Here is a 26,859-nt window from a genome sequence, read left to right as displayed (position 1 = left end):
ATTTTTAAAGTGTCTTATATTTTAAGATATAAAATATTTTTTTAAAATATTTTATAATTTGAGATGTAGAGAATGTTATATATATATATATATATATATAGAAAGAGAGAGAGCTAGAATTCATGTCTGCTGCCTCCAATTAGAGTTCCAAGTTCACCCTGTTTAAAAAGTTAAAGAGGTACTCTATTTAACAAATAAAATCATTACAAATAAATGATACACAAAATTTATTTAACTCAACTGATGCAACATTATATATTTTTATTGGACAGATAATAAATAATGTGATACATTCTATCCATCCAATAATTTCTTAATATCGAAGATTCAGTTATAAATAAGGGGACATAAATTAAATATAATAACAAATTATATTTAAACAGATCATAGATGTACGTACTCATCTTCGGACACGCGTCTAGCTTTTGTAATATTTTATGTCACTCATTTTCGTTGCCGTGAACTTCAATCACCTTTACTAGCAAATAATTCATAGCCAGAGTGGCCATTTGATCTCTCTCCCTCCTCTTCTTCTCTAGCAAAGCATGCCTCAGTCTACTAATCTCCTTCCCTTATTCTTCTTATTCGTGTGCTGGTCATGCGGGACTCTAAACGGCGTCGTTTCGGAGCCACAGACCAATCTTCTGAACACTGCGTGCAGCCCATACTACGAATTCGTGATCTCCAACTTCAGCATCTTCAGTGAGAACCTAAACGCAACGTTTCGAGACCTGAGAGAGCAGGTGAAGGACCAAAACAAGCATTTCGCTACGTCGCAGATAGAAGACCAGAACAACCCAGCTTCGTCTCTTTTCCAATGTAGAGACTACCTCTCCATGGCCGAATGCGTCACTTGCTTCGACGTTGCTGCTGTTCAGATCCGCAACTGCTCCGCTGGGACCCATGGTGCCCGCGTCGACTACGACGGCTGCTTTCTCAGGCACCTATCCCCCAAATTCAAGTCTGACTTCTGTATTGGATAATAGCGTAGATGACCGGTGTTGGAATGAGCACCACCGCTACGGTCATAAGACCTTTAGATTTTAATCTAACAGTCTAAATTAAAAAAAAAAAACATAACTTTAAATTCATGTTCTTTACTCACATTTTGCTATTGGTCTTTACATTTTTTTCAGTATTTTAAGTCTTTATACTTTATCTGTGCAGGAACCTAAAACAATGAAAAACAAAAGCATATGAATCTAAAACACCCGAAAAAAGTGCGAGGACCAATAGCAAAATACAAGTAAAGTGCAGAGACATAAAGTTATGTTTTTTCATTGTTTTTTTGTTATTGAATAAAAATTATAAAAATTTAATAAATTTATTTTATCACCAATATGAATAATATAAATTTAATTTGGATTATCTAATTCAATATTAAATGCTTTGAAATTTTATAAATTGATTATTCAGATCTACTCTAGATAGTCAAGATTTAAAATTTTAAAGCAACTTTTACTAAAAAAAATATTTTTTTGAAAGTTCTAGTTTGAAGATTATGTTTTTTTTAATATTACATTTACCAAAATAAAAATTTATAAAAAATGAAAAAGTTAATATTAATTTAAAAATGTTCAGAGTAGTTAGTCAATTTATAAAAATATTTAATATTTGGTAAAATCATTCAGATTAAATTTATATTGTGTGGATTAGTGATAAATTAAATTTATTAAAATTTTTATAATTCTTATTTTAATAAAAATGGAAAATAAAACTTTTAAATTTAAATTGGCGAGGTTAAAATCTGGATGAAACAGATCTCATCACTTTGATTATGAGCACTGAAACTATTTCCTATTATTATGCAGTTGACATTTGTTACTTACTGCTAAAATATGAGTACTTAGATATTATTAATTCCCTGCCCCTCTTTTTATAAGGATCTAAAATAATAAAAAATTAAAGTGTAGAAACCTAAAACACTGAAAAAAGTACAGAGACCAATAATAAAATAAAAATAAAATGTAGAAATCTAAAGTTATTTTTTCTCATTATTTTTTTGTTATAGAATAAAAATTATAAAAATTTAATAAATCTATTTTATCATCAATTTGGATAATATAAATTTAATTTGGATTATCTAATTCAATATTAAATGCTTTGGAATTTTATAAATTGATTATTTAGATATACTGTAGACAATTAAGATTTAAAATTTTAAAGCAACTTTTACTAAAAAAATATTTTTTTGAAAGTTCTAGTTTGAAGATTATGTTTATTTTTAATATTACATTTACCAGAATAAACATTTATAAAAAATTGAAAAAATTAATATTAAATTTAAAATGTTCAAAATAGTTAGTCAATTTATAAAAACATTTAATATTTGGTTAAATCATTCAGATTAAATTTATATTGTGTGGATTAGTGATAAAGTAAATTTATTAAAAATTTTATAATTTTTATTTTAATAAAAATGAAAAATAAAACTTTTAAATTTAAATCGTCTAGGTTAAATTCTGGATGAGACAGATCTCATCAGCATGATTATGAGCACTGAAACTATTTCCTATTATTATGCGGTTGACATTTGTCATTTACTGCTTAAATATGAGTACTTAGATATTATTAATTCCCTGCCCCTCTTTTCGGCCAAAAACATGTATTATTGGCATGTTTGATTTTGTTTTCAATTTTTTTTTCGTTTTAAAAAAAATTTTCTGAGTAAGTATTTTGGATTTAAATATTTTTTATTTTTTTTTTTTTTTAAAATAAAAACGAAAAATCTTAAGAATGTCTTTATTTTTTTTAATGTTTTTAACATTGCATTATAGTTACTACTGTTAAACACTATTGACTAGCACTATTAGCTGATTTTTTTAACTCAAAATATTTTCAGATTAATGTAATCAAATAGATTTCTTTTTTTTATTTTTAAAAATAATTTTAAAAATTATATTACAAGACATCATTTTAAAAATAAAAATAAGACACAACGAATGATTTCCCGGTTACAACTACCCAAGTTGAAGGTTATCTTCTTATTTTAAAAAAACAAAACAGAAAAGAAAAGAAAAAGAAATGACAGTTGTGAATAGTAGAGCTTAGACATAAGATATATTTATTGCCACGTCATTACTTTTGCTCGTGTTTCAGATTGACTAGTGATTAATTAACTAATATTATTGATTTTTAATTAATACAAATAGAGATATGAGGAAAATATAATATCTAAGAACACATATTTTTTAATTATTTTGAAAATAAAAACTATATTACTTATTAAGTTTCAGAGGATTTTTTATGATGAGTAGTGAAGAATGTTACAATTTAATGAAAAATTTTCATGGTCATTAATAGTAATTTTAATTTTAATTGCAAATAGGCCAAAGTCCAAAATTGATTATCCCAACCATACTTGCTAGCTTTCCATATGCAGCATTCTCTGAAGCATTTTTTGACAGAAGAAACAGATGGAATTTAAAAAAACAAACAAACAAACAAAGAGGGACACGAGTCTCATCTCTACACATACACAAGTATTAAAGAGACAGGATACGTTAACTATACATCTTCTCAAGTACTTGAAACTTGAAAGAATCTAAATTGCTCTGTTTTTCCTTTATTTGTGCCTTCCCATATATACGAAGTTGCTAGATTATTCAACTTCATCATTCTCCCGATTCGGTTTCCCATTCTTCGCAGAATTTCCCCTACATGATAAAAAAATATCATGCCACATTAATGCAAAGGTTTGAGTTTCACCTATAAATGCTATAATACAAATCGTCAATAGATGCCTTGGACAATAGTACTCCCTCCGTTTTAAATTATAAAATACTTTTAGATAAAATTTCATATACCAATAAACCTTATTAAATACACTTAACAACCTTATTTTTCAAAACAAAAATATAAACTTTTAGAAAATATCCTTCATTTAATAACCTTAAATCTACACTCAATTAGTATTAAATAAAGTGAGAGAAAGAATAATATTCAAATAAGCCAATTTAATACTTCCTCCGTTAAAAAATGTAAGGTATTTTTAACCGAATCTCATCCTTAATAAAATAGTTATCAACTTTCAAACTAACTTTATCTTTTCATATTTATCCGTATTAAACACCCTATAAGAAATATAAAGTCATTCATTAATAAGAGCGATTTTTAAAAAAAGGTAATGATTACATCTCAAAAGACTAAAAATGCCTTTCATTTTCGAACATTCAACTCCTAAAAAAATACTTTATATTTTAAACGGAGGGAGTATACCTTTAATCTTCTTAAAGTGTCTTATAATTTGGGACAGTAAATCTCTCCCAAAAGTGTCTTATAATTTAAGACAGAGGGAGTATAATAAATTGATATATTCCCTCTAGTCTTTGTTATAAAGCACTTTTAACTATTTTATCGAAACCAAGGAGACGTAGCCATTAATTTTTTCTAAAAATTGAATAAATTTTCAATTTTACCCCTATTTAAATGAAAAATTTTTAAATTTGTATTACATTCTCTCTTATAATTAATGAGTTTAAATAGGGATAATATTTTAAAAAAATATAATTAAGATCTCATCAATTTCCTTATATTAAGGATCAAGAAATCTTTATAAATTAGGGACCAGAGAGAGTAAATAAGACCATCAATACTGAATTCATGTGCACTAGACTATCGATGATATTGGAAAAATTATGTGTGATACGTTTTCTGGTTTGTTAAGGTACGAGGTCAGCACTTTCTTCAGTGAGACAACCTCATTCAATGTGGGAATCCTAGTGCAGGAGATCAAGCCATAGAATTCATGTCAGCTACCCAAAAATTGCTAACGAATTTGCAAGCGACAACGTCCACAATCACTGGTTTTTATGCGGCTAGCAAGACGTAAGTTCCTGATAATGGTGGAACTATATATGCCTTCGCTCAATGTATTGAAACTATTACACAGAGTGCTTTCTTGGATTGCCTCAACTCTGGATATAGTAATATGTAGACTTGCCTTCCCAATTCTGATGGTAGGGCTTACGCTGCTAGCTGTTTCTGTTGTATGTGTGTCAAAAGTGTGTGTGTGTCAAAGTCCCACATTGACTAAAAGAAAGACTCTCCTAGTGTATATATACTAAGGAATAAAGTGGGCTAGTAAAATGGGCTTGGAGAAGAAGTGACCTCGCGCATATGAGACAGGCCAACTCAGGGCAATCGCAGTTGAGATCAGCCGATTCGCCCCCCTTGCACGTGAGTTCAAGAGGTAATGGGTTTCTTAACCAAGAACATTTTTTGATCATTAACCAAATTAATTTTCTAAACGTTTTGCATTTTACGTTTGCGTAACCCCAACGTTTCTAGACAAGTGTTTAGATGATTTTTATGACAGTGTAACCGAGCTTTTAATCCGGTGGTAACCCCCCAACGTTCATGTCTCCACCTTCGGGCTATATATAGCTATGGGTGCAGACAGAGCGGAACAAGCCTCTTGAGTTTTTGAGGTTCTCTCCTCCCTCTATCAATTCGTCTGTGTTTACTTTTAGTCTCTGTTGTTCTGTTCCCTCATTCTGTTCCGGTCGTCGGGAGGTGTGCCGTAATAGTTCTTAAGGACAGTATCCTTTCGGGCATGACTCAAGCAATTCGTACCTCGCTGTTCACGTTTCTGCCGGTGTCGCCAACAATCTTAAGAACTATTTAGCCCAATGGCGACAAACAGTGTTGAAAATGTCACTCCTGAAGGTGTGCACAGTGGTTCAGCTGGAGGTCAGTACGTCCCTGCCACTGTTGTTGTCCCCCTACCGAGGCCGTTCCCAAACATATCAAAGATAGAAGTCTTTGACGGCCGGAACTTCAAATGCTGGCAGGAACGAGTCTTCACCGTTCTTGACATACATGGTGTGGCTACTGCTCTTGCTCAATTCGAGCCTCCTGCTGATACTGATCAAGCCCAAAGAGTTGCATGGACTCATGCAAACAAGGTATGCCAACACACTATTATTAGCACTTTATCTAATGATTTGTTCGATGTCTACTGTGTCTACAAGGAAGCTTGTAAGATATGGGAGTCCCTGGTGACAAAGTACACTGCTGAGGATGCCGGCAAACAAAAGTTCGTTGTGGGCAACTACTACAAATGGGAGATGACCGAGAACAAGGATGTGAAGGAGAAAATCAATGAATATCATAAGCTGCTAGAGGAGCTTTGTGCTGAAAACATCAACCTTCCAGACGAGTTTATTGTTGGGATACTGATTGAGAAGCTGCCAGAGTCATGGTCTGACTACAAACAGCAGCTGAAACACAAACAGAAGCAGCTATCCTTGACTGACTTGATCACTCACATCATCATCAAAGACACCAATCGCAAGGCAATACGTGCAGCTCGAACCAGAGAAATGACATCCAAAGCCAACCTGGTGGAGACAAAGCCTCACAACAAGAGGTATGATTCTAAAACTAAAGACAAGAAGAATAGGACATCTGATTACAAACCCAATGCTTCTAACCCCTCTTTCAAAAAGAAAGGAGACTATTTTATCTGTGGTAAACCAGGACACTATGCAGCACAGTGTAGGAAGAGAGCAAACCGTGATAAGCCTCAAAAGCCAAATGTAAATTTGGTATAACGAGATGGTGACAGTGATGATAACATCATTGCTGCAGTGGTATCACAAGCTCTCTTGATTTCTGATGTAAAGAAATGGGTGGTAGACTCCGGGGCTACAGGCACATATGTGCTAGCCAAAAGATGTTTACCACCTATAATCCTGTAAAGGAAGGGGAAGACCATGTTTACCTTGCTGATTCCCGAACTGCTAAAGTTCAAGGAAAAGAAAAAGTGGTCTTAAAGCTCACATCAAGAAAGACTCTGGCTCTAAACAGTGTTCTGCATGTGCCTAAAGTTAGAGCTAACTTAGTGTCGTTGCTCTTTTAGGGAAAACTGGGGTTAAAGTGTCATTTGAATCTAACAAGATTGTAATGACAAAAAATAATGTGTTTATAGGCAAAGAGTATTATAATCTGGGACTGTTTGTTTTGAATGTTGATGAAATGAATAAGATTGAATCTTCTGAGTATATGCCTGTTTATATGGTTGATTCCTTTGATCTATGGTATGCTAGACTAGGTCACGCTAGTAAAGGTTATATAAATAGGATGCGACAACTTGGACTACTTTCTAAAATTAAAAACAATGATTTTGGAAAATGTGAAGTATGTGCAGAAACTAGACAAAGTAAAAAACCTCACTTTTCTAGTCAAAGAGAATCTGAATTACTATCTTTAATTCACACAGATTTAGGTGATTTAAAACAAACCATGACTAGAGGTGGTAAAAAATATTATATCACTTTTATTGATGATTTTTCAAGATATACTAAAGTATACTTGTTAAGAAACAAAGATGAGGCTTTTGAAAAATTTCTTTTATATAAAGTAGAGGTTGAGAATCAGTTAAACAAAAGAATTAAAAGGGTTAGATCGGATAGAGGTGGAGAATATGTTTTGTTAAATGATTTTTGTGAAAAAGAAGGAATTATACATGAGATAACACCTCCTTATTCTCCCGAGTCTAATGGTGTTAAAGAAAGAAAAAATAGAACATTAAAAGAAACGATGAATTCTTTGCTTGTGAGTTCTTTTGCACCTGATAACTTGTGGGGTGAAGCTATTTTGTCTGCATGTTTTTTGCAAAATAGGATACCTTATAAGAAAATAAAGAAAACACCTTATGAGTTATGAAAATGGTTTACCCCAAACTTAAAATATTTGAAAGTGTGGGGGTGTCTTGCAAAAGTTTTATTGCCTGATCCTAAAAAGAGAAAAATTGGCTCTAAAACTTTTGATTGTATGTTTATTAGGTATGCTGAACAAAGTGCAGCGTATCATTTTTTAGTTTTAAAAAGTGATGCTTTAGACCAAAACACAATTGTAGAGACTAAGGATGCTGAATTTTTTGAACATATTTTTCCCTTGAAAATTAAGCATGTTTCTAAACCTGTTGAGAATTCAAAGTTTGAACAAAATTTAAATGAGGATTTGGTTTTAAGGAGAGGTAAAAGGCAAAGGAAAGAAACAAGTTTTGGAGATGATTTTTACACTTATTTAGTACAAGATGAACCGTTAAATTTCTATGAAGCTATTTCTTCTTCTGATGCCAAATTTTGGAAAGAAGTAATAGAAATTGAAATTGATTCTTTAAGGAAAAATAAAACTTGGGTTTTATCATATTTTCCCCAAGGAGCTAAGGCTATTGGGTGTAAATGAATTTTTAAGAAAAAATATTTTCCAGACGGTTCAATTGATAAGTATAAAGCAAGGCTTGTGGCTAAGGGTTTTACTCAAAAAGAAAATATAAATTATTTCAACACATTTTCTCCTCTGACTAGAATCTCTTCTATAAGAGTTCTTATTGCTTTGGCTTCAATTTACGAACTTTTTGTTCACCAAATGGATGTTAAAACCGCTTTTTTAAATGGTGATTTGGAAGAAAAAATTTACATGGTACAGCCTGAGGGATGTGTAATTCCTGGGCAAGAAAATAAAGTTTATAAACTTGTAAAGTCTTTGTATGGCTTAAAACAAGTGCCTAAACAATGACATGAGAAACTTGATCAAGTTTTGACAACTGGTGGATTTTCTACTGTTGAAGTAGAAAGGTGTGTTTATACAAAGCTTGTGAATAATGATTGTGTGATTATATGCTTGTATGTGGATGATATGCTAATTTTTTGCTCTAGTATGTGTGTTGTTAATGAAACAAAAAATTTTCTTTCTTCAAATTTTGACATGAAAGATATAGGTGAAGCCAAGGTAATCTTGGGTGTAAAAATCATAAGGAATGAAAATGAAATCTTACTTTCCCAAGAACATTATGTTGAGAAAATTCTCAGAAAGTTTGGACATCTTGAAGATGCTCCTCTGAGTACTCCTTATGATTCAAGTGTGCAATTAAAAAAGCACAAGGGTGACCCAGTTGCTCAATCTGAGTATGCACAGATTATTGGGAGTCTATTACATTTGATGAACTTTACAAGGCCTGATATAGCTTATGCTGTAGACAGATTAAGTAGATATACCCACTGTCCAGGCAGTAAACACTGGGAGGATCTGGTGAGAGTCTTGAGATATTTGAGAGGTATCATGAATTATGGTATATTGTATAGTAGATTTCCCACTGTATTGGAAGGATACAGTGATGCTAAATGGATTTCGGATTCAGAAGAGACAAAATCCACTAGTGATTATATATTCACTCTTGGTGGTGGTGCAATAACCTGGAAGTTTGCAAAACAGACAATCAACACAAAATCCTCAAGGGATTCTGAGTTCATTGCCATGGAGCTGGCTGGGACTGAGGCTGAGTGGTTGAAAAACTTCTTAGCAAGTATTCCAATAGGTGAAAAGCCCACACCATCAGTGTCTTTACATTGTGATAGCCAGTCTGCAATAGCAACGGCTAAAAATAAGACCTTCAATGGAAAAAGTAGACATATTCGATTGAGACATAATATTATAAGGCAGCTGCTCAAAGATGGGGTCATCTCAATCGATTATGTGAGATCAGAGTTAAATCTGGCAGATCCGTTAACTAAACCCCTAGGGAAGAAATTTATTATTGAAACGTCGAGGGGAATGGGACTTAAACCTGTTTGAAATTAACGGTGATGGAAACCCAACCTTTGTGATTGGAGATCCCATGAAGAAGGTTCAATGGGTAAGAACAAGTCACTTGTTAGTTCTACTAGCACTAAATTTGGTCACTTCCTATGGCTTGAGAAAGTGCTAGAATGCATTGAACGGAGGCTGAGCGAAAGCTCTTAATATTTTCATAGTCCTTACGGATGGTGTATTCATTGCAGATACACTTGATGAAAACACCTGTACAAATGTGGAGTGGGGCCGCTCCTATGAGATCGTGGCGAAATCTCTAGAGCATTTGTTAAAATCAGGCGTGCGCATGGCCGATAACATGCAAAAGCATCGTTAACGGCAGAGATTGTGGGGGTATAATCTGATTAATAAGACCTCTAGCACACACTCAAGATCTGTTGGTTCAATAATAAAGTTACACTAACTTTTCTGTGTGTTAAGTTTTATTAGTCTAGGTTTGGTTCAAGTTGACAGACACTAAATTCAAAGTGATTATCCTCCATGTGAATAACTCAGATGAATATAGATCCTTTTGACACATGTGGGGGATTGTTGTATGTGTGTCAAAAGTGTGTGTGCGTCAAAGTCCCACATTGACTAAAAGAAAGACTCTCCTAGTGTATATATACTAAGGAATGAAGTGAGCTAGTAAAATAGGCTTGGAGGAGAAGTGGCCTTGTGCATATGAGACAGGCCAACTCAGGGCAATCGTAGTTGAGATCAGCCGATTTGCCCCCCCTGCGCGTAAGTTCAAGAGGTAATGGGTTTCTTTTACCGGATTATTTTTACAAAATAAATAATTATTTTTGGCTTGCCGGAGAAACTCAATTTTTAGCTGTCTGAAGTTTGAAATCAAACCAAGAACGTTTTTTAATCATTAACCAAATTAATTTTCTAAACGTTTTATCTTCCCAACATTTCCAGACAAGAGGTTAAATGCATTTTACGTTTGCGTAACCCTAACGTTTCTAAATAAGTGTTTAAACGATTTTAATGACAGTGTAACCGAGCCTTTAATCCGGTGGTAACCCCCCAACGTGCATGTCTCCACCTTCGTGCTATATATAGCTATGGGTGCAGATAGAGCGGAACAAGCCTCTTGAGTTTTCAAGGTTCTCTCCTCCCTCTATCAATTTGTCTGTGTTTACTTTTAGTCTCTGTTGTTCTGTTCCCTCATTCAGCCGAGGAAGTGCTTGTTTAGTCCTGAGGAACTGCCGGTCGTCGGGAGCTATGCCGGAATAGTTCTTAAGGATAGTGTCCTTCTGGGAACAACTCAAGCAATTCGTACCTCGCCGTTCGCGTTTCTGCCGGTGTCACCAACAGTTTCATGAGATACTCCACCACTTCCTTCTTTCCTGATAACCAAACCATTGATACCATACCCTTGGTCAAACAAGGTAACAATTCATTCCAAGATTAAGTATATATAAAGAAAAATGTGGAGTAGGGTCACTCGTATGAGATCGTGGTGAAATCTCTAGAGCATTTGTTAAAACCAAGCATGCGCATGGCCGATAACGTACAAAATCGTCGTTAACAGTAGAGACTGTAAAGGTATAATCCAATTAATAAGACCTCTAGTACATGCTCAAGATCTATTAGTTCAATAATGAAGTTACACCGACTTTTCTGTCTGCTAAGTTTTATTAGTCTAGGTTTAGTTCAAGTCAACAAACACCAAATTTGAAGTGATTATCCTCTGTGTGAATAACTCAGATGAACAAAGATCCTTTTGACACATGTGGGGGATTGTTGTGTGTGTGTCAAAAGTCCCACATTGACTAAATGAAGGACTCTCCTAGTGTATAAATACTAAGGAATAAAGTAGGCTAGTAAAATAGGCTTAGAGGAGAAGTGAGCTCGCACACATGAGATAGGCCAACTCAGGGCAATTGCAATTGAAATCAGCCGATTCGCCCCCCCTGCGCGGGAGTTCAAGAGGCAATGGGTTCCTTTTACTGGATTATTTTTACAAAATAAATAATTATTTTTGGCTTACAGGAAAAGCTCAGTTTTTGGCTGTCTGGAGTTTGAAATCAAACCATGAACATTTTTTAACATTAACCAGGTTAATTTTCTAAATGTTTTTGTCTCCCCAACGTTTCCAGACAAGAGGTTAAATGTGTTTTACGTTTGCGTAACCCCCCAATATTTTTAGACAGGTGTTTAAACGTGATTTATGATAGTGTAATCGAGCCTTTAATCCGGTGATTATGAGCCAACGTTCATGTCTCCATCTTCGGGCTATATATAGCCATGGGTGCAGACAGAGCAACTGGCCAGCCTCTTGAGTTTTCAGGGAAATTCTCTCCTCTCTCTCTCTGTGTTATTCATCTAAGTTTGTTTTGTTTTCTACTGTTCTGTTTCCTTGCTCCGTAGGAAGTGCTTGTTTAATCCTGGAGAACTGTCGGTCCGTCGCCCTGGTGTGTTGGAATAGTTCTTAAGGACAGTATCCTTCCGGGCACGACTTAAGCAATTCATCATTCGTCTTGGTACCGCCAACAGTTTTCAACTTGTGTTTACCTTAACAGGTGACATATTAGGAGCAATGGAGTTGAAAGGCCCAGTTAATTATAGGTATGAGGATTTGAAGATTGCAACAAACAATTTCAGTGAAGAAAATAAACTAGGAGAAGGAGGGTTCGGTGATGTATACAAGGTATGACTATTGATTTTTCATATTTCGATCTAGCCAGTCTTAAGCAAGGATGTTTTTGAAAGGTCAGATTTCCAAAGAGAGAACCATAACTACTTTTGAATCATATTCATGATTGAAATTCTTAATCACCATGGACAGGGCACTCTGAAAAATGGGAATGTTGTTGCAATCAAGAGACTAGCTATAGGCAAATGTAAGAGGATAGAGGAAGATTTTGAAAGTGAAGTGAAACTCATAAGTAATGTTCATCATCGGAGTCTTGTTCGGCTTTTGGGATGTTTGCAGTAAGGATAATGAGAAAATCCTTGTTTATGAATACATGAAGAACAACAGTCTCAACAGATTCTTATTTGGTACACCTCATATGAACCATCAAATTCTTTAAGTATTAGTTGCCATTAATCATTTGTTTGTCACATGTGGACATATTTTCTATTCAGCAATATATAGTTATATATATACTCACCACTTTTCTAGCAAAATCTTGACTATAAGTTATAAATGTATTGAAAAACTTAATAAATATTTGTCCTATATATTTTACTGCAAAAACATTTGAGAATCAATTTTAATTTATGCCTCATTCATCCAATTTTATCTTGAACAGGTAAAAACAAAGGTTCTCTCAACTGGAAGCAACAGTATGAAATAATTTTAGGCATAGCAAGGGGTTTAACCTATCTACATGAGGAATTCCATGTTTGCATCATACATAGAGATATCAAGACTAACAACATTTTGTTAGATGATGATCTTCAATCGAAAATTTCTGATTTGGGCTAACAAGACTTTTACCCAAGGATCAATCTCGTCTTAGTACAAAATTTAGAGAAACATTGTAAGTTAAAATGCTGTATTTGTTTAATCTTCTAAACTTTTTACTATAGTACATGTATTGCATAAGAAATCAATAAAATACATACATCACTCAATGAACCGATAATGTTGCATATTTTTTCAATTTGTTGTATTTCAAAAATTATGTTTGTGTCTTTTTCACAGTAAGTATAAATAATAAACGATACTGTCGCCAAGATGATTGAACAATAGAAGAATTTGCAGTTAGGAGTGACGCGTGATATAACTTTAATTTTTAAATATTTATTATCAATAATTTTTCTTGCAATTAGTTTTATAACATAATATGAATATTATTAAATAATAAACGATATATGGTAATGTGAAAATAAAAAAAATTGAAAAATAAAAACCTATATAGTTAAAAATAAATGGAGTGGCCATGATTTCATTTGTTAGATGGTAAATGATGGCCACTAATAAAAGATGGCAAAAATTTTCTATTGTACGTGCGTTAAGATTTGGACATAAGCATTGCAGCATAAAAAAATATATGATGATTTCTTTATGTTATATCATTTTCCAAAATTATACTTTACTATGATTATTTAATGGTGATTGTCCTTTAATTTCCAATTTTATCGAATGTCCCGAAGGTACAATAGAGATTGTTCTTTAATTGGTTATCAGTCAATGACTCAAAAGTCAAAAGATATCTGACATCTTCAAATGAATTAACTAAAAAGTTAAAGTATAAATTCACTCCTAAACTTTTTTACAAAGCACAATTAGTATCATGAAATTTTAAAAAGTGCAATGTCCCTCATGTAATTTCAAAAGAAGAGCAATGACATCCAATTTTAACAGATTCAATCTTTTGACCTTTAGTTGACTTTATTATGATTACATGGTATGCCACGTGGCATCCACCTCACTTGAGCAACATCCACATTTGCTTTCTTTCCCATGATGCACCTTACGTTTCTTCTTCTAATGTGCATTGTTGATGGTGGACTTGCGTGGAAGATTGAACGGAGTGGAGGGGCTTAATGGTGAAGGGTGAACAGAATAGAGGGATGAAGGCAACGAGTTGGGCATGTGTGGAGATGTAAAGGGTGAGTGAGTTGAGATGGAGAGATGCATGGTTGATGGTGAAGGAGGATGAGTGTGGCTGACAGTGAAGGAGGATGCAAGTTTGAGAGGCTGAGAGGGATGAGCTTTTCAGTCATAGTAGACCACGCCTTTCAATGAGCTTTCTACTTTTCATCTTCTTTTTCAATCTGTCAATGAGAATCACATTTAAAAGCTCCATAAATTCAAACCCTATCTATCGTCACCACTCACAACATTACTTCCCCTGCCCCTCACTTGTTCTCTGCCTCACCCACAAGCTCCATCCATCTCTCTTGGCTCTCACTCTCCGTTCTCTAGCACCATCCCTTTCTTTGCTCTTATTCTCAAGTTCTAGCTTTGCCTTTCGATCCTTCAGTCTTTGACACTCACAGTTTAATCTTGCTCTCCATTTAAGTCCATGTTCTCTGACAATCCACCTCTGCCGCCATCATCCTCCTTCATTTCTCATGGATTTGGAGAGAATGACCCTGATGAATTCAATCTAAGTCCCTTTTTTATTAGAGTTCCAACTCTAATGGTGCTTGGAACTTCAGAGATCTCTTCCATACCCTTGTTTCCAATGTCATAATCCTAAGTAATTCAATTCTTGGTTGAAGAAAGAAGATGATTATTATGACGACAACGATAGCGGTGGTGGGCATGAGCCAAAAGTGATTTTGGTGGGGTGACATTAGCAAAAGGGGACCGTTGAATGGTGCAAAAAAATGCCAGCAAAGAGTAGGACAGTTTCACAAGGCATGGCAGCAAACCACATGATAGTTGTAATAACCCTAAATTTTAAATTAAATAAATTCTCTTTCAATTGATATTTATTTATTTATTATAATTTTATAATAAATAAAAAGTAGTGACCTAATCGAATTTATACTGGTTATATATATAATATGAAGGTTTAGAGTTTAAACTATACTTTAGCCAAATGTTAGTTTTATTTTTATTTATACAAAAAAGTACTAAAGTGCCTTGCTTCTTATTATATAAATATTATAATAATTAAAATAAAATAAGCTAAAATAAAAAAATAATAAATAATAAAAATTTGGTGGGGTTTCTTTTGAAATTTTCCCCACAAAGTTTGGGTTATGTTTTGTCATTTTTCCAAAAAGTTTATTACTTCATTTTCTTGCTTCTCTTGGTGGTGTGTGCAGAAGAGAGAGAGGGGGGGTCGCGTTCTTTTCTTTTCTTTATGTTTCATTTTCCTTTCCAATCACGTTTCTGGAACTAGACAAGAGAAGTCTAGAACTGTCCCATTTTCTCCCGTCTTCTCCTTCTTCCCCACCATCTCCAGCTGTCGTCGTAGTTCAGACCACTGTCGATAAGTGCTTAGGCGTGTCTCGTCGTTGCTCAGTCTTTAATCATCTGAATCAAGACCCAACTATTCTCCCCTGTTTTGCGTCCACGTCGTGCATGTGTGGCTGGTGAGAGCCTCGATCTTCTCCCTTTTTTTGCCTGGCGCTGGATTGTGCGTGTGAGTGAGCTCTGTGTTTGGGCCACTTCCTCAACATTGATTTATCCCTCTCCTTGGTCCAGCCTCATTTGCTCTGCCGGTGAGTGAACCTCAACTCTCTTCCCTCCATCATTTAGTCTCTGTTTGTGTGATTGTGTTGGTTTGTTGAAATCTAGAATTGTCTTTCTTTTAATTAAGATACTGATCGTGTATGATGGAGGAAGAATAGTACTTGTTTCCTGAATTGGATTGATTGTTGTCTGGAAATGAAATTTGGCAAAACGAAAAATGAAGAAAAGAAGACGATGATGATATAGGTTGGAGTTTTAACTGAAACTGATTGGATTATTGATTAAAATATTGATATTGTAAAATTTTGGAGAAGTGAAATTAAAAAAAAAGGTTAATATTAGCTTAATGATTAATGTTCATAAGGTGTTCGATAAAATGCCTATTAGAAGTGCCTTGCTTGATTTTGTTTGTATTTTTCTTAAATTTCATTGGTTCCTGTAAGAAGTACATTAATGCATGTGTTATTGATCTATTAATAAACTTGAAGATTGTAAAGTAAGTTTAATTGTGAAATTAGTTGTTGATAGATTATGTGATAAGAGGTTTTAATGTTACAAATTCTTTTGAGTAGATTGGGAATTAGTTATGTCCATGAAAAAACTTTTGTGTAAATCTTACTTCCAAAATTTTAAATTTATTGTCATTATATATAGAGAGAGGATGTATTAATGTTGGAAGAGAGTTTTTGAGTATTATTAAAAGTTTATTAAGACCCTAATATATTTTATAGTAAGTTTGGAAGGAAGGAAAATCGATTAATGTGATAAGAGGAGAACATTGTACATTGAGAAAACTTCAGGCAAGTGAATAGTATCTCAACTAATTTTTTAATGAATTTTTTTTTAGATATTTTGTTTACATAGATCATTCAATAACAATTTTATTACATATTTAATACTTTGTTAATTAAATTGTTTTATTTTATCTTGGGAAACTATAAAGAGATGTTGAAAAATATTTGAAGTATGGCATGCGTATGTGTTTTTCCTTACTAAGGATACTTTCAAAATTGATGAGATTATTTCCATCAACTCTAGTTATTTTTGGGTTACTCAATAAATGCCAAACATAGACATTAGTTAGAAAATTTTATTTTGGCAAAGTTTTTAGTGCTCAAAATTCTTCATGCGAGTTTGATTTTGAGCATAAAAACTGTATTTTAAAAGTGATGACTTTCTCGCATGTTTGAAAATGGATTTGGAGGAAACTTTATACAGAACATTGGTTGCCAACAGTAGTTTCGTTAGCCCTTGGCGTGCCATGGTTAAAGACTAGCTAGTTTGATTTTTGTGAGCTATGTTCTCATGTTTGTTATTTGTGAGTCTCGTACCTATGTTTGTTTTTATAGCTTCAAACTGTATTTGGTTAGCATTATCCTCATGGACTGTATATCCACGTTTGTTTTACAGCTCAAGCTGCGTTTAGTTATTTATTCTCGTAGACTGTGTGTCTACGTTTGTTTTCGTGGCATGTGCTGCATTTGGTTATTTACCTTTGTGGACTGTGTGTTCACGTTTGTGAATTGTTCTTATTTTTAATTAATTGATGATTTCACACTCTAATTATTTTTAATTAGCAAATATTAGTATTTTCATTTATGTATAATTATTTTGACTTGTCAAGATCAAATGTTAAAGATGCTTTGCCGTTATAAATTTAAAGTTTCTTAATATTGAAGTTATATAGAAGTTTTATTCTGAGCTTACAAATTCGTTTACATTGAATTACTTTTTCTTTACTTTATGTAACTATTATATTTTATTATATTCACTTTAATATTGTAAAATGTTATGGTTGGGACGTTTTTGATTGAAAAATATTTTTGGTCTCAAATAGCATGTATCTTTATCAGATCATTCAAGGGAGTTTACTACAGGATTGAAGTTGAGACATCATTTTGGTTAATATCTATTTTTGATGTAAAATTTTAATTTATATATTGTACTTTTATAAATAATTTTATAGGTGCTCCACATAGACTATAGTTAGAATCTTATTTTATAATATTTTATCTACTGGTTAGAAGGAACTGAGCTCCTAGATGATATAATATTTCTTTAAAAATTTGTATTATAAAAATTTTGAGGAAATCCTGCTCTCAAGGGAGAGCTTGTCGGAATTTTCACAAAAATATTAAGGCTTTAACTAAAGAAAAAATATTTTTAAAATAGAACATTGCTTGAATTAGGCTTAGGAGATATGTGTTTAGATATATATCTCATGCGAGTCATTTCCATACTGTGGGGTGTGACAATAGTGTAAAAAATTGGCATTAATAATCAACGCTGGGAACCCTTTGTTTCGGGTGACACTGCTTTTGAAAGAACAAGGAGGTTTTGCACTTTTTAAAACTTTATAATATCAATTGTGCCTCATGAAATGTTTAGAGGTGAATTTACACTTTAACCCTTAATTAGATGTGCTGGCCCAAAAAATGAATTAATTAGGTGTAAAATATTTCGTGGATGGACAATTTCAACTCACGTTTTACATGACAACAAATATATCATCCACATAAATAAGGAACTGTCCTCCTTTAATTACAAGTTCCCCATTCGAATACGATATTTCTTTACTAGCCTTTCAAATCAAACTCTTGAATCTTGTTTAAGATCATCTTGAGTGCCTTAGGCAGGCAATCGCACACATGTTGTTTTATGAAAAATATATATATATAAAATCTACGAATGAATTAGAACTGGTAATTTAGACGCACAAATTCAATTCAAACGAATTCAAATAAGCATGAACATTAGGGAAAAAAAAAACATATATGTCCAAGTCTAATCCCACCAATTCAATCTTTTGAGTTTATTCAATCAAGTCCAATAGCTTGAATTATTTTCATTTTTTTTAGCCAACTTCAATTTCAATATCTGTTATCAAAATCGGACCGAACCGACACCGGGAACCGAGAACATGTCCAGTCCATAATGCTACTTGAATCGGTCAAAAAGTGGACCAAGAGAAAACTACCAAATCCAGCTATGAATCGGGAAAAACTAGAAAAACCGGCAAGTTAGCTCTGTCGAGCCCAAAAATTGACCAAAAGACCACTCATGCCAAAAAAACTGAGAGCTCAGGAAGAAAAGGGGAGAAGTTGTAGAAAAAGAACAATAGAGAATATTGAAGAGGAAAGAACAATGGAAAAGGAAAAAAAAAAAAAAGAGCAAAAGAGCCTATTTGTTTTCTATTTTTAAAAATTACTTTTTAAAAAAATATTTGAATAAGTGTTTTTCATTTTTTTAAAATTATTTTCAGTTTTTGTTTTTAAAATAAAAAATAGGAACAACTTGAAGTTGTTTTCATTTTTTTTATTTTTAAAATATACTACATTTAATTATTGAAAATCATATTTATTTTGACCAATTGCTATTATTGATTATCATTATTAATTATCTATAACCATCATTAATAGTTTTTTTTTAATTTTAAAATTATTTTTAAATTTGCATAACAAAATAATTTTTTTATTTTATTTTTAAAAATAATTTTAAAAACTGTATTATAAAACAATTTTAAAAATAATAAATGAAAATAGAAACTGAAGCGTGAATACACATGTTTTTCATTTTGAAGCTCCATGATCGCCGGTGTCTAGCTATGCACCCTTCTTTTGTCAGATGACGATGTCTCACAGCATTTCACCATCTTCTCCTCGCCTCTGTAACTCTCTAAGAGCATGTTTGGATTAGTTTTTAACTTAAGTTAGAATGAATATAGTTGAGGTTAGAACATAAAAAGCTCAAAAAATATTGTTTGGATGAGCAAAAAATTTCAACTAAAGTTAGGGTATAAACGAGCGTTTTTCTCCAAGCTATGATACATAGCTTCTCCCTTCACACTGGCATTCAATGCTTTCTCTCTCTTCTCATCCACTGACTCGAGCTCCTGCTTTGCTTCATTTATTATTTTCTGTTCATTTACTATTTTTATTTTCTGTTCATTAATCTATTCACCTAAGCTCCAGCGTTAAATGTCAAAAAGTATAAAACATTAACAATTATTTTTATTTTTATTTTCTGTTCATTTATTATTTAGATTTTCCATCATGTCATTTTCCCTCAACTTTATATATTTATTTTATTTAAATTTAAGTTGTATAAAATTAGAGTGCATTTTTTTTAAAGTCTTGCTTTCAATGAATATATATATATATATATATATATATATATATAATAATAATAACTACTTGTGTATATATAACAAAAAAATATAACATAAAATTGAAATTTTATAAAACTTGATTTTTAAGTTTAATATTTTTTATTTATTAATTAGTTAAAAAATATAAAAAAAATTATGTTTAATTTTGTTATTAAATATTTCAACTGACTTTTGAATTAAATTATTTAAAAAAATTTCAGTTTATCTAACTTATTTTTAAAAAAATATCCAAACATAAATTACTGAATTTTTCTCTAATTTTAATTTATTAACTTTAATTAAATTTTAATTTTAATTATAAATTTTTTAATTCAAATACAAACTAAAATGGGTTCTGAGTTGAGAGACAGCGTTTGTGTATTTGGCAGAAGAGAGAAGAGAAAAGAAGTGTTAAATCAACGGCCAAGATTTTTTTTAAAAGATAAACGGTAATGATTGTTTTGTCTTTTGTTGACAAGCAAAAACGCTGGCAGCCCATTACTTCCCAATGCACACACACTCTCTCTCTCTCTCTCTCCAACACTCACATGTAGCCTTTTAAAGTCCCAACACCTGCAAAATTAAAAAATGGCGCCAGATTTACATGTAATTGAAATTAAAATAGCATTTTTATTTTTAATACTACTATAAGTTTTCGTATGTTAAATCATAAATTTTTATTCATGTTTGTATTTTTAAAATTTATTTTTATTTTTTATCTTTTGACTATTTAAATTGTGCATGAATTAAATCATGTTAATTTGGCATATGTGCGACTGATATAAACAAATATTACAAGATACTCCCTTGTGAGTGATCTTTAAGCATGCATAACAATATATGAACAAATATTGATTAAATCATTTTTTATTCTTATGTATTATTTCAAAAATATTATTTCAATTTAAAAAGGTCACGATCTAATTACAATCCGACCATGGTTCAGTGAACTGGTATTGTGACCAGTTTAATGCCCGTACAGTTCTGATAATATTGATTTTGATACCTTTAAAGATTAAGATTTTTTTTTTTTTGGTACACAAAGGGATAAAGCTCAAGTGAAATTAGATTGAAACTAATCGTGGGCAAATCAAACCCAATCTATTCCTTTATAGTACATTAAGTAAGCCTTTAAGAGATTTTTTTTTTTTTTACCAACACAACACTGCAACATATCATAAAATGAACAATACAAATCATGAAAATAACATCAACATAAACACTAAAATTTGGGAGTTGGTTCAATAACAAATTAAATATAAATAATAAGATAATATCATGAACAACCAAGTCACAATCGAATAGGGTTGGCATGTCAGGCTTAGTTTGAAATACCAACTCCCGGATGACAATTTACTAATCAACATCTCCCACCAGACTTTTAAAAGTATATATATATTCATTATGTAGCTTCGGCTGTCATTTGGTCTGCCTTAAATTAAGTGGAGTATTTGCTATCATCAGTCCGTTATCATTCGGTCAAAAATGGCGCCTCCATGAAAGGGATGAATAATCCTTTATCCTTGCCAAGAGGAAATCAAGGGAATAAAAAATTGACTATTTTCCTGACATGCCTCAATTCTCAGTTTCACCAATGGAAAAAAAAAAAAAACCTCAAAATTGAAGCTAGCCACTACTAGCTAAGTCTGTACTCAATAGTTTAATACTTTAATTATCAGAAAAGACAACCAAATTTCTACGAATTGCATCACCCGCGTGGAACATTCAACCCCCTTGTGAGTGATCGATCATATCGAAATAGAACAGAACCCTCCATTAGTTTATTATTGGCCACTTCACTGGATATCCTCTCTTTCTTCATCTTCTTCACATATCTTCACGACCAAACTTCACAGAACTATGCGCCAACCTATTACTCTCCTGCTTCCCTTATTTACTACCTTCTTCATATTCTGCTCCCTCCACGGCGCCGTTTCGGACCCCCAGACCTATCTTCTAAGCCTTGACTGCTACCAATATGACAGAGATGAATATGATGCTAATAAATCCTTCAATGACAGCGTAAGCGCAGCTCTTCGTGACCTCAGATATCAGGTGGCGAACCAGAGAATGTCCTTCGCCACCTCAGAGCAGTGGTGGGGTACCGACATAAGCCTCACCTTTTATGCTGTCTTCTTATGCCGAAACTACCTCTCCGTCGCCGACTGCGTCGCCTGCTTCACCGATGCTGCAGCTGAAATCCTCAACTGCTCCGCCGGGACTAGCTTTGCCCGTGTCATCTACGACGGCTGCTTCCTCAGGTACGGCTTCTTTCTTGTTACTTAGTTTCAAATGTTTTCCCCCCTTAACCATGTTGTTGAGAAAATTAGTAAAATAAAAGATAAATTATCGAGATATATATATATATATATATATATATGACCGCAATATTATTTTTCTATAAAATGTTATGTGGTACTGTATTTATAATAATTTTCTAATTATTCTTAAGATATGAATAGGGGTGTCATCGTAAGGAAAAGTTTAATATATATAGAAGATAACAGAAACAAGAGGCCTCATGTTGAGGACTAAATCAAAACTTACAAATACATCTTATAAGTATTTTGGATACAAATTAAAGACTCCTATAACTAATATGACTTATAATGAAGAATGGAGATAGCAATACATGTAGCATTGGGCTTTTGATCTTCATTTAGGGTGCGTTTGGTTTTCCTCCGTTTCACGTTCAGAAAGTAAAATTTTACTTTCAGAAAGTTGAAAGTTGTTTGGGTAAAATATTTGGCAGAAAAAGCACATCCTGAAAGTACATTCAAACAGTAGCTGAAAGTGAATTTCTGAAACGTAACTGTCTGAAGCTTTTGAAAAGTGGATTTGAAAAGTAGGATGTTATTTGACCATACTACCCTAAGTTTAATCTCTTATTTTTTATTTAAAAAATAGTTAATTCATTAAAAATATAATTATTATTTTAATAATAATAATTAGGTATCAATTTTTTTAGTATTATAAATTAAGTAATTAATCATGTTAATTTTTAGCATTAATGTATAATAAAAATTACAAATCTTTATTACATCTTTTAAAATTACAAATTAAAAAATACAAATAATTAGAGATCAAATTTTTAGCATTATAGATCAAAATTTATGTTATTTATAATCTTTATTATATTTTTTAAATATTTTGAATATATTATATTTTTATAATAAAAATTATAAATCATTATAAATCAATGTCCTTTTTGGTAATTGTACATTCAAAAGCACATTTCACTATCACAAACCAAACAACTTTCAATGTATCAAACTGACTTTTAAAAAAATATATCCAAACACAAATTTCGTTACAATAACTGACTTTCATTAAACTGACTTTCTCCAAATGAACTTTCACTAAATGAACTTTTGACAAACTTAAAACCAAACGCACACTTATTTTTGGTTCAGCTATTTAATATATTTTGATGCGGACCAGATGGTCGATCCAACAGGGGATTGGGAGAGCAGAGAGCTGCTGGAGACGATCGGGTCCTATATCTTGCCAAAGGTATTATATACTCGTTAGTATTATAATTCTCAAAGTTTCAAAATGACCTTGAAATAAAAAAAATATGTGGATAACATTTTAAAAAAAATAACGGTAGCCTTCCTAAAAAATTACTCTAGGAATCTATCTTTATAACTTAAATTGAAGTGTCATATTAATTTCATAATCATAAATTGTTAAAACTAATATTATAGTACGTCAATTTACCTTCTTAACCATTGTCTCTTGTGCAATCTCATAACTCATCCACAAAGATTTCCAAGCAACACAAAGATAAAAAATTCATCCTCTAAAAAAAAGCAAAGCCAATAATTAGAGCCAAACCTAAAAGTTTATGGTCGAGCTTGACTATATAAGTTTTTATATTTATTGAATTATATGGGTTTTTGTATATATTGAACTATTTTAAACTCAATCCAAATAAACCCAACCCGAATAAGCTTCCAGTTCTAAGAAAAAGCAAATACATGTACTATTAGCTATATATAATCCATATTGAGCAAGAAAAATTGATATGATGGGATACTTTGCCGCGTGTTGAGGTATGAGGATACCAATTTTAGGGACGAGCCAAAGAGTATTGCAAATCCTGCGTTGTGTGGGAAACAGACTCCAGAAGCAGCCGCAGGATTTACTTCAGCTGCTCAACAACTCTTAATGAATGTTCAAACAACAACACCCAACGTCACTGGTTTCCAGGCGGCTGTTAAGACTCAAGTGTCTAATAATGGACCAACCATCTATGCCTATGCTCAATGTATTCAAAGTCTCTCACAGAGTGAGTGCGAGATTTGCTTGATGCAAGGTTACAACACTCTGCAGACTTGTCTTCCCGGTTCAGATGGTAGGGCTTATGTAGATGGCTGTTTCATGAGATACTCCACCACTTTCTTCTTTCCCGATGACCAGACCATTATTATCACTCCTTTAGCCATACGAGGTATAGTAACATTTTTCATTCAAAGATTAAACACAACACAACAATTTGCTTTATTTATGTCTAATTATGAATCACATGCTAGACATTGTTATATATTACGTGCATGATAAATTTTAACATGATTATTTCTTATTTTAACTTTTAAATAAGTGTTGTGCGTGTGTGATATTATTATATATATATATATATATATATATTCCTTCTCTATTTTCCTATGTTTCAGGTTCAAGCAAGAAGGGGGCAATTATTGGTGCAATTGTTGGAGGGGTAGCTTTTGTTCTTATCCTCCTTGCACTATTGGCTTATATTAGACGATCAAAAAGGCGTGAGAGAGTTTCTAACGGTAAATTAAATCAACTAAAAAAGTAGTATTCATCTAATATATTTATCAGTTTGTAAATATTTAATGGGATGTCTTGATTTTTCACCTTTTTCCCTCCAAATAAAAACTAAAAAGTAACGGACTTTGTCTTTGAAGGAATCCTGACTGGATTTTATAATTTATGATAAGACTGATTAATATATCTTTTTCTTAGCTAATGGAGACATAATTGGAGAGAGCAGCAATTTGATAGGCAGCCCAGTTAATTACAGCTATGGGGATTTGAGGTTTGCAACAAAAAACTTCAGTGTAGAAAATAAACTTGGAGAAGGAGGATTTGGTGTTGTATATAAGGTAACTATATATTTTGAACTCCAATATTTTGCTGGATCATGTTCCAAAGCAAGGATGTTTCTATATTAAAAGTTCAGATTTCCAACTTCCAATAACATTTTTGTGGTTGAAATTCTTAATCATCATGACCAGGGCACTTTAAAAAATGGAAAAGTTGTTGCAGTCAAGAAATTAACTTTATGCTACTCCAAGAGAGTGGAGGAAGAATTTCAAAGTGAAGTGAAGCTTATAAGTAATGTTCATCATCGGAATCTTGTTCAACTTCTTGGATGTTGCAGTAAAGGCAGTGAGAGAATACTTGTTTATGAATACATGAAAAACACCAGTTTGGATAGATTCTTATTTGGTATATATATCTTCACTTTTATCAACCGACAGATCTTTTACCTATAGTTCTTTAAGCATTAGCTGTTATACATTTTAATAATATTATGACATGAGGACATATTTTCGACTTAACAATATATCATTAATTTCTTTAACAAAAATTCCTTCATATGTCATAACTTTATTGAAGATCTTTTTTATGTTTTATCTCTATTTTTTCCTCTAACCTTCATAATGGATTAACTTGAGAAATAGGCAAAATGAAAGGTTCTCTTGACTGGAAGCAGCGATATAATATAATTTTAGGAACAGCAAAAGGATTGTCATATCTTCATGAAGAATTTCATGTTCGTATTATATACAGAGATATAAAGACTAACAACATCCTCTTAGATGAAGATCTACAGCCTAAGATTTCCGATTTTGGCTTGGCAAGACTTTTATCCAACGAAAAATCTCATCTCAACACAAAAGTTGTAGGAACATTGTGAGTCATAATAATTGATTTTGCTTTTATGCAGTTAATATGAGCTATTATTCTAACGAACTACATTATAATTATTATGTGTTTTTGTTAGAGGATATGCAGCTCCAAAATATGTGATTCATGATCAATTATCAGAGAAGGCTGATATCTATAGCTTTGGTGTTGTAGTTTTAGAAATCATAAGTAGTAAAAAAAGTAATGAATTAAAGATTGACAGTGATGCCGAAGGTGAATTCCTCCTACTAAAGGTGAGAAAAATTGCCATTACCACATAAAAGGCAGTTTTTTTCTTTATTTTTATTAGATAACTTTTTTAGATAATTTAAATGTATGATTTTTTTTTAACTTAGCTTAACTTACTCCTTTTTCATAGCTATTCATCTTACTCCATTTAATTTGGCTTTAATCTCAAACTTGGTAGGCTTGGAGACTATATGAAAGAGGCACACACTTAGAGTTGATCGATGAGACCTTGGACCCAAATGATTATGATGCAGAGGAAGTGAAAAAAATTATAGAAATCGGTTTGGCTTGTACACAAGCATCTGCTGAATTAAGGCCAACAATGTCTGAGGTAGTTCTTTTGCTCCGCAACAAGGGATCATCAGAGAACATAAAACCCACAATGCCTATCTTTATTGAAGCCCATTAGGTAAGACCAAGGACCGTAAAGGAGAATAAAGGAAAATGAATTGGGGTGGTGATGATTATTGTGGGTGTACCATTTTGAATAAACTTTATTCAACGCCCTTGAACTTTGGTTAGATTATAAATATCCTATTTGCCTTTCATTAAAAACTAAGTAAAATAATCTGGCAGTCAATTATATTTTTAATTTCTTAAATAATGAATATAGATTTGTGGGAAAGCTTGTTCTCTAACTCGCACGCACACACTCTTTGATATATATTAACAGGGGCGGACCTATGCTGGTCCCGTGAAACATATGGTAGCGTCTGATGCAACCCCCCTCCCATAAAAAACGGTCTCTATGAATCCTTTTTTTTTTCTAAATTAAAACGAAACCACACTGCATCCTAGTTATTTATATAAAGAAAAAATTAATTTTGTAGTCCTTCAA

The 26,859-nt window shown here is 32.4% G+C and overlaps 2 protein-coding genes across 6 annotated transcripts; both read left to right on the top strand.

The window, feature by feature from the left end:
• The first annotated feature begins 545 nt into the window (after positions 1-545).
• Positions 546-983, top strand: LOC129302576 (plasmodesmata-located protein 7-like). Its single transcript, XM_054941504.1, has one exon. It carries the CDS (start codon positions 546-548, stop codon positions 981-983), a length of 438 nt encoding a protein of 145 aa, XP_054797479.1.
• A 20,658-nt stretch (positions 984-21,641) lies between these two features.
• On the top strand, positions 21,642-26,635 carry LOC129301051 (cysteine-rich receptor-like protein kinase 42). 5 transcript variants are annotated; one of them, XM_054939641.1, is made up of 8 exons: positions 21,642-22,096; positions 23,277-23,348; positions 23,912-24,288; positions 24,512-24,631; positions 24,825-24,964; positions 25,097-25,310; positions 25,870-26,026; positions 26,200-26,635. In XM_054939641.1, exons 1-7 carry the CDS (start codon positions 21,696-21,698, stop codon positions 25,893-25,895), a joined length of 1,350 nt encoding a protein of 449 aa, XP_054795616.1. In that variant the 5' UTR covers positions 21,642-21,695; the 3' UTR covers positions 25,896-26,026; positions 26,200-26,635. The 5 variants fall into 5 exon arrangements, with proteins under 5 accessions (XP_054795616.1, XP_054795621.1, XP_054795602.1 ...); XM_054939646.1 differs by having other exon boundaries at positions 23,891-24,288; positions 25,097-25,196; XM_054939627.1 differs by having other exon boundaries at positions 23,891-24,288.
• The last annotated feature ends 224 nt before the right edge of the window (positions 26,636-26,859 follow it).

This window comes from Prosopis cineraria, unplaced genomic scaffold (assembly GCF_029017545.1).
Source record: "Prosopis cineraria cultivar Desert tree isolate PC_DT_omini unplaced genomic scaffold, ASM2901754v1 PC2, whole genome shotgun sequence".
In the NCBI taxonomy this organism is placed as follows: Eukaryota; Viridiplantae; Streptophyta; class Magnoliopsida; order Fabales; family Fabaceae; genus Prosopis; species Prosopis cineraria.
The sequence above is the reverse complement of the archived record's forward strand: the minus strand, read 5'-3'. Positions and strand labels throughout refer to the sequence as shown.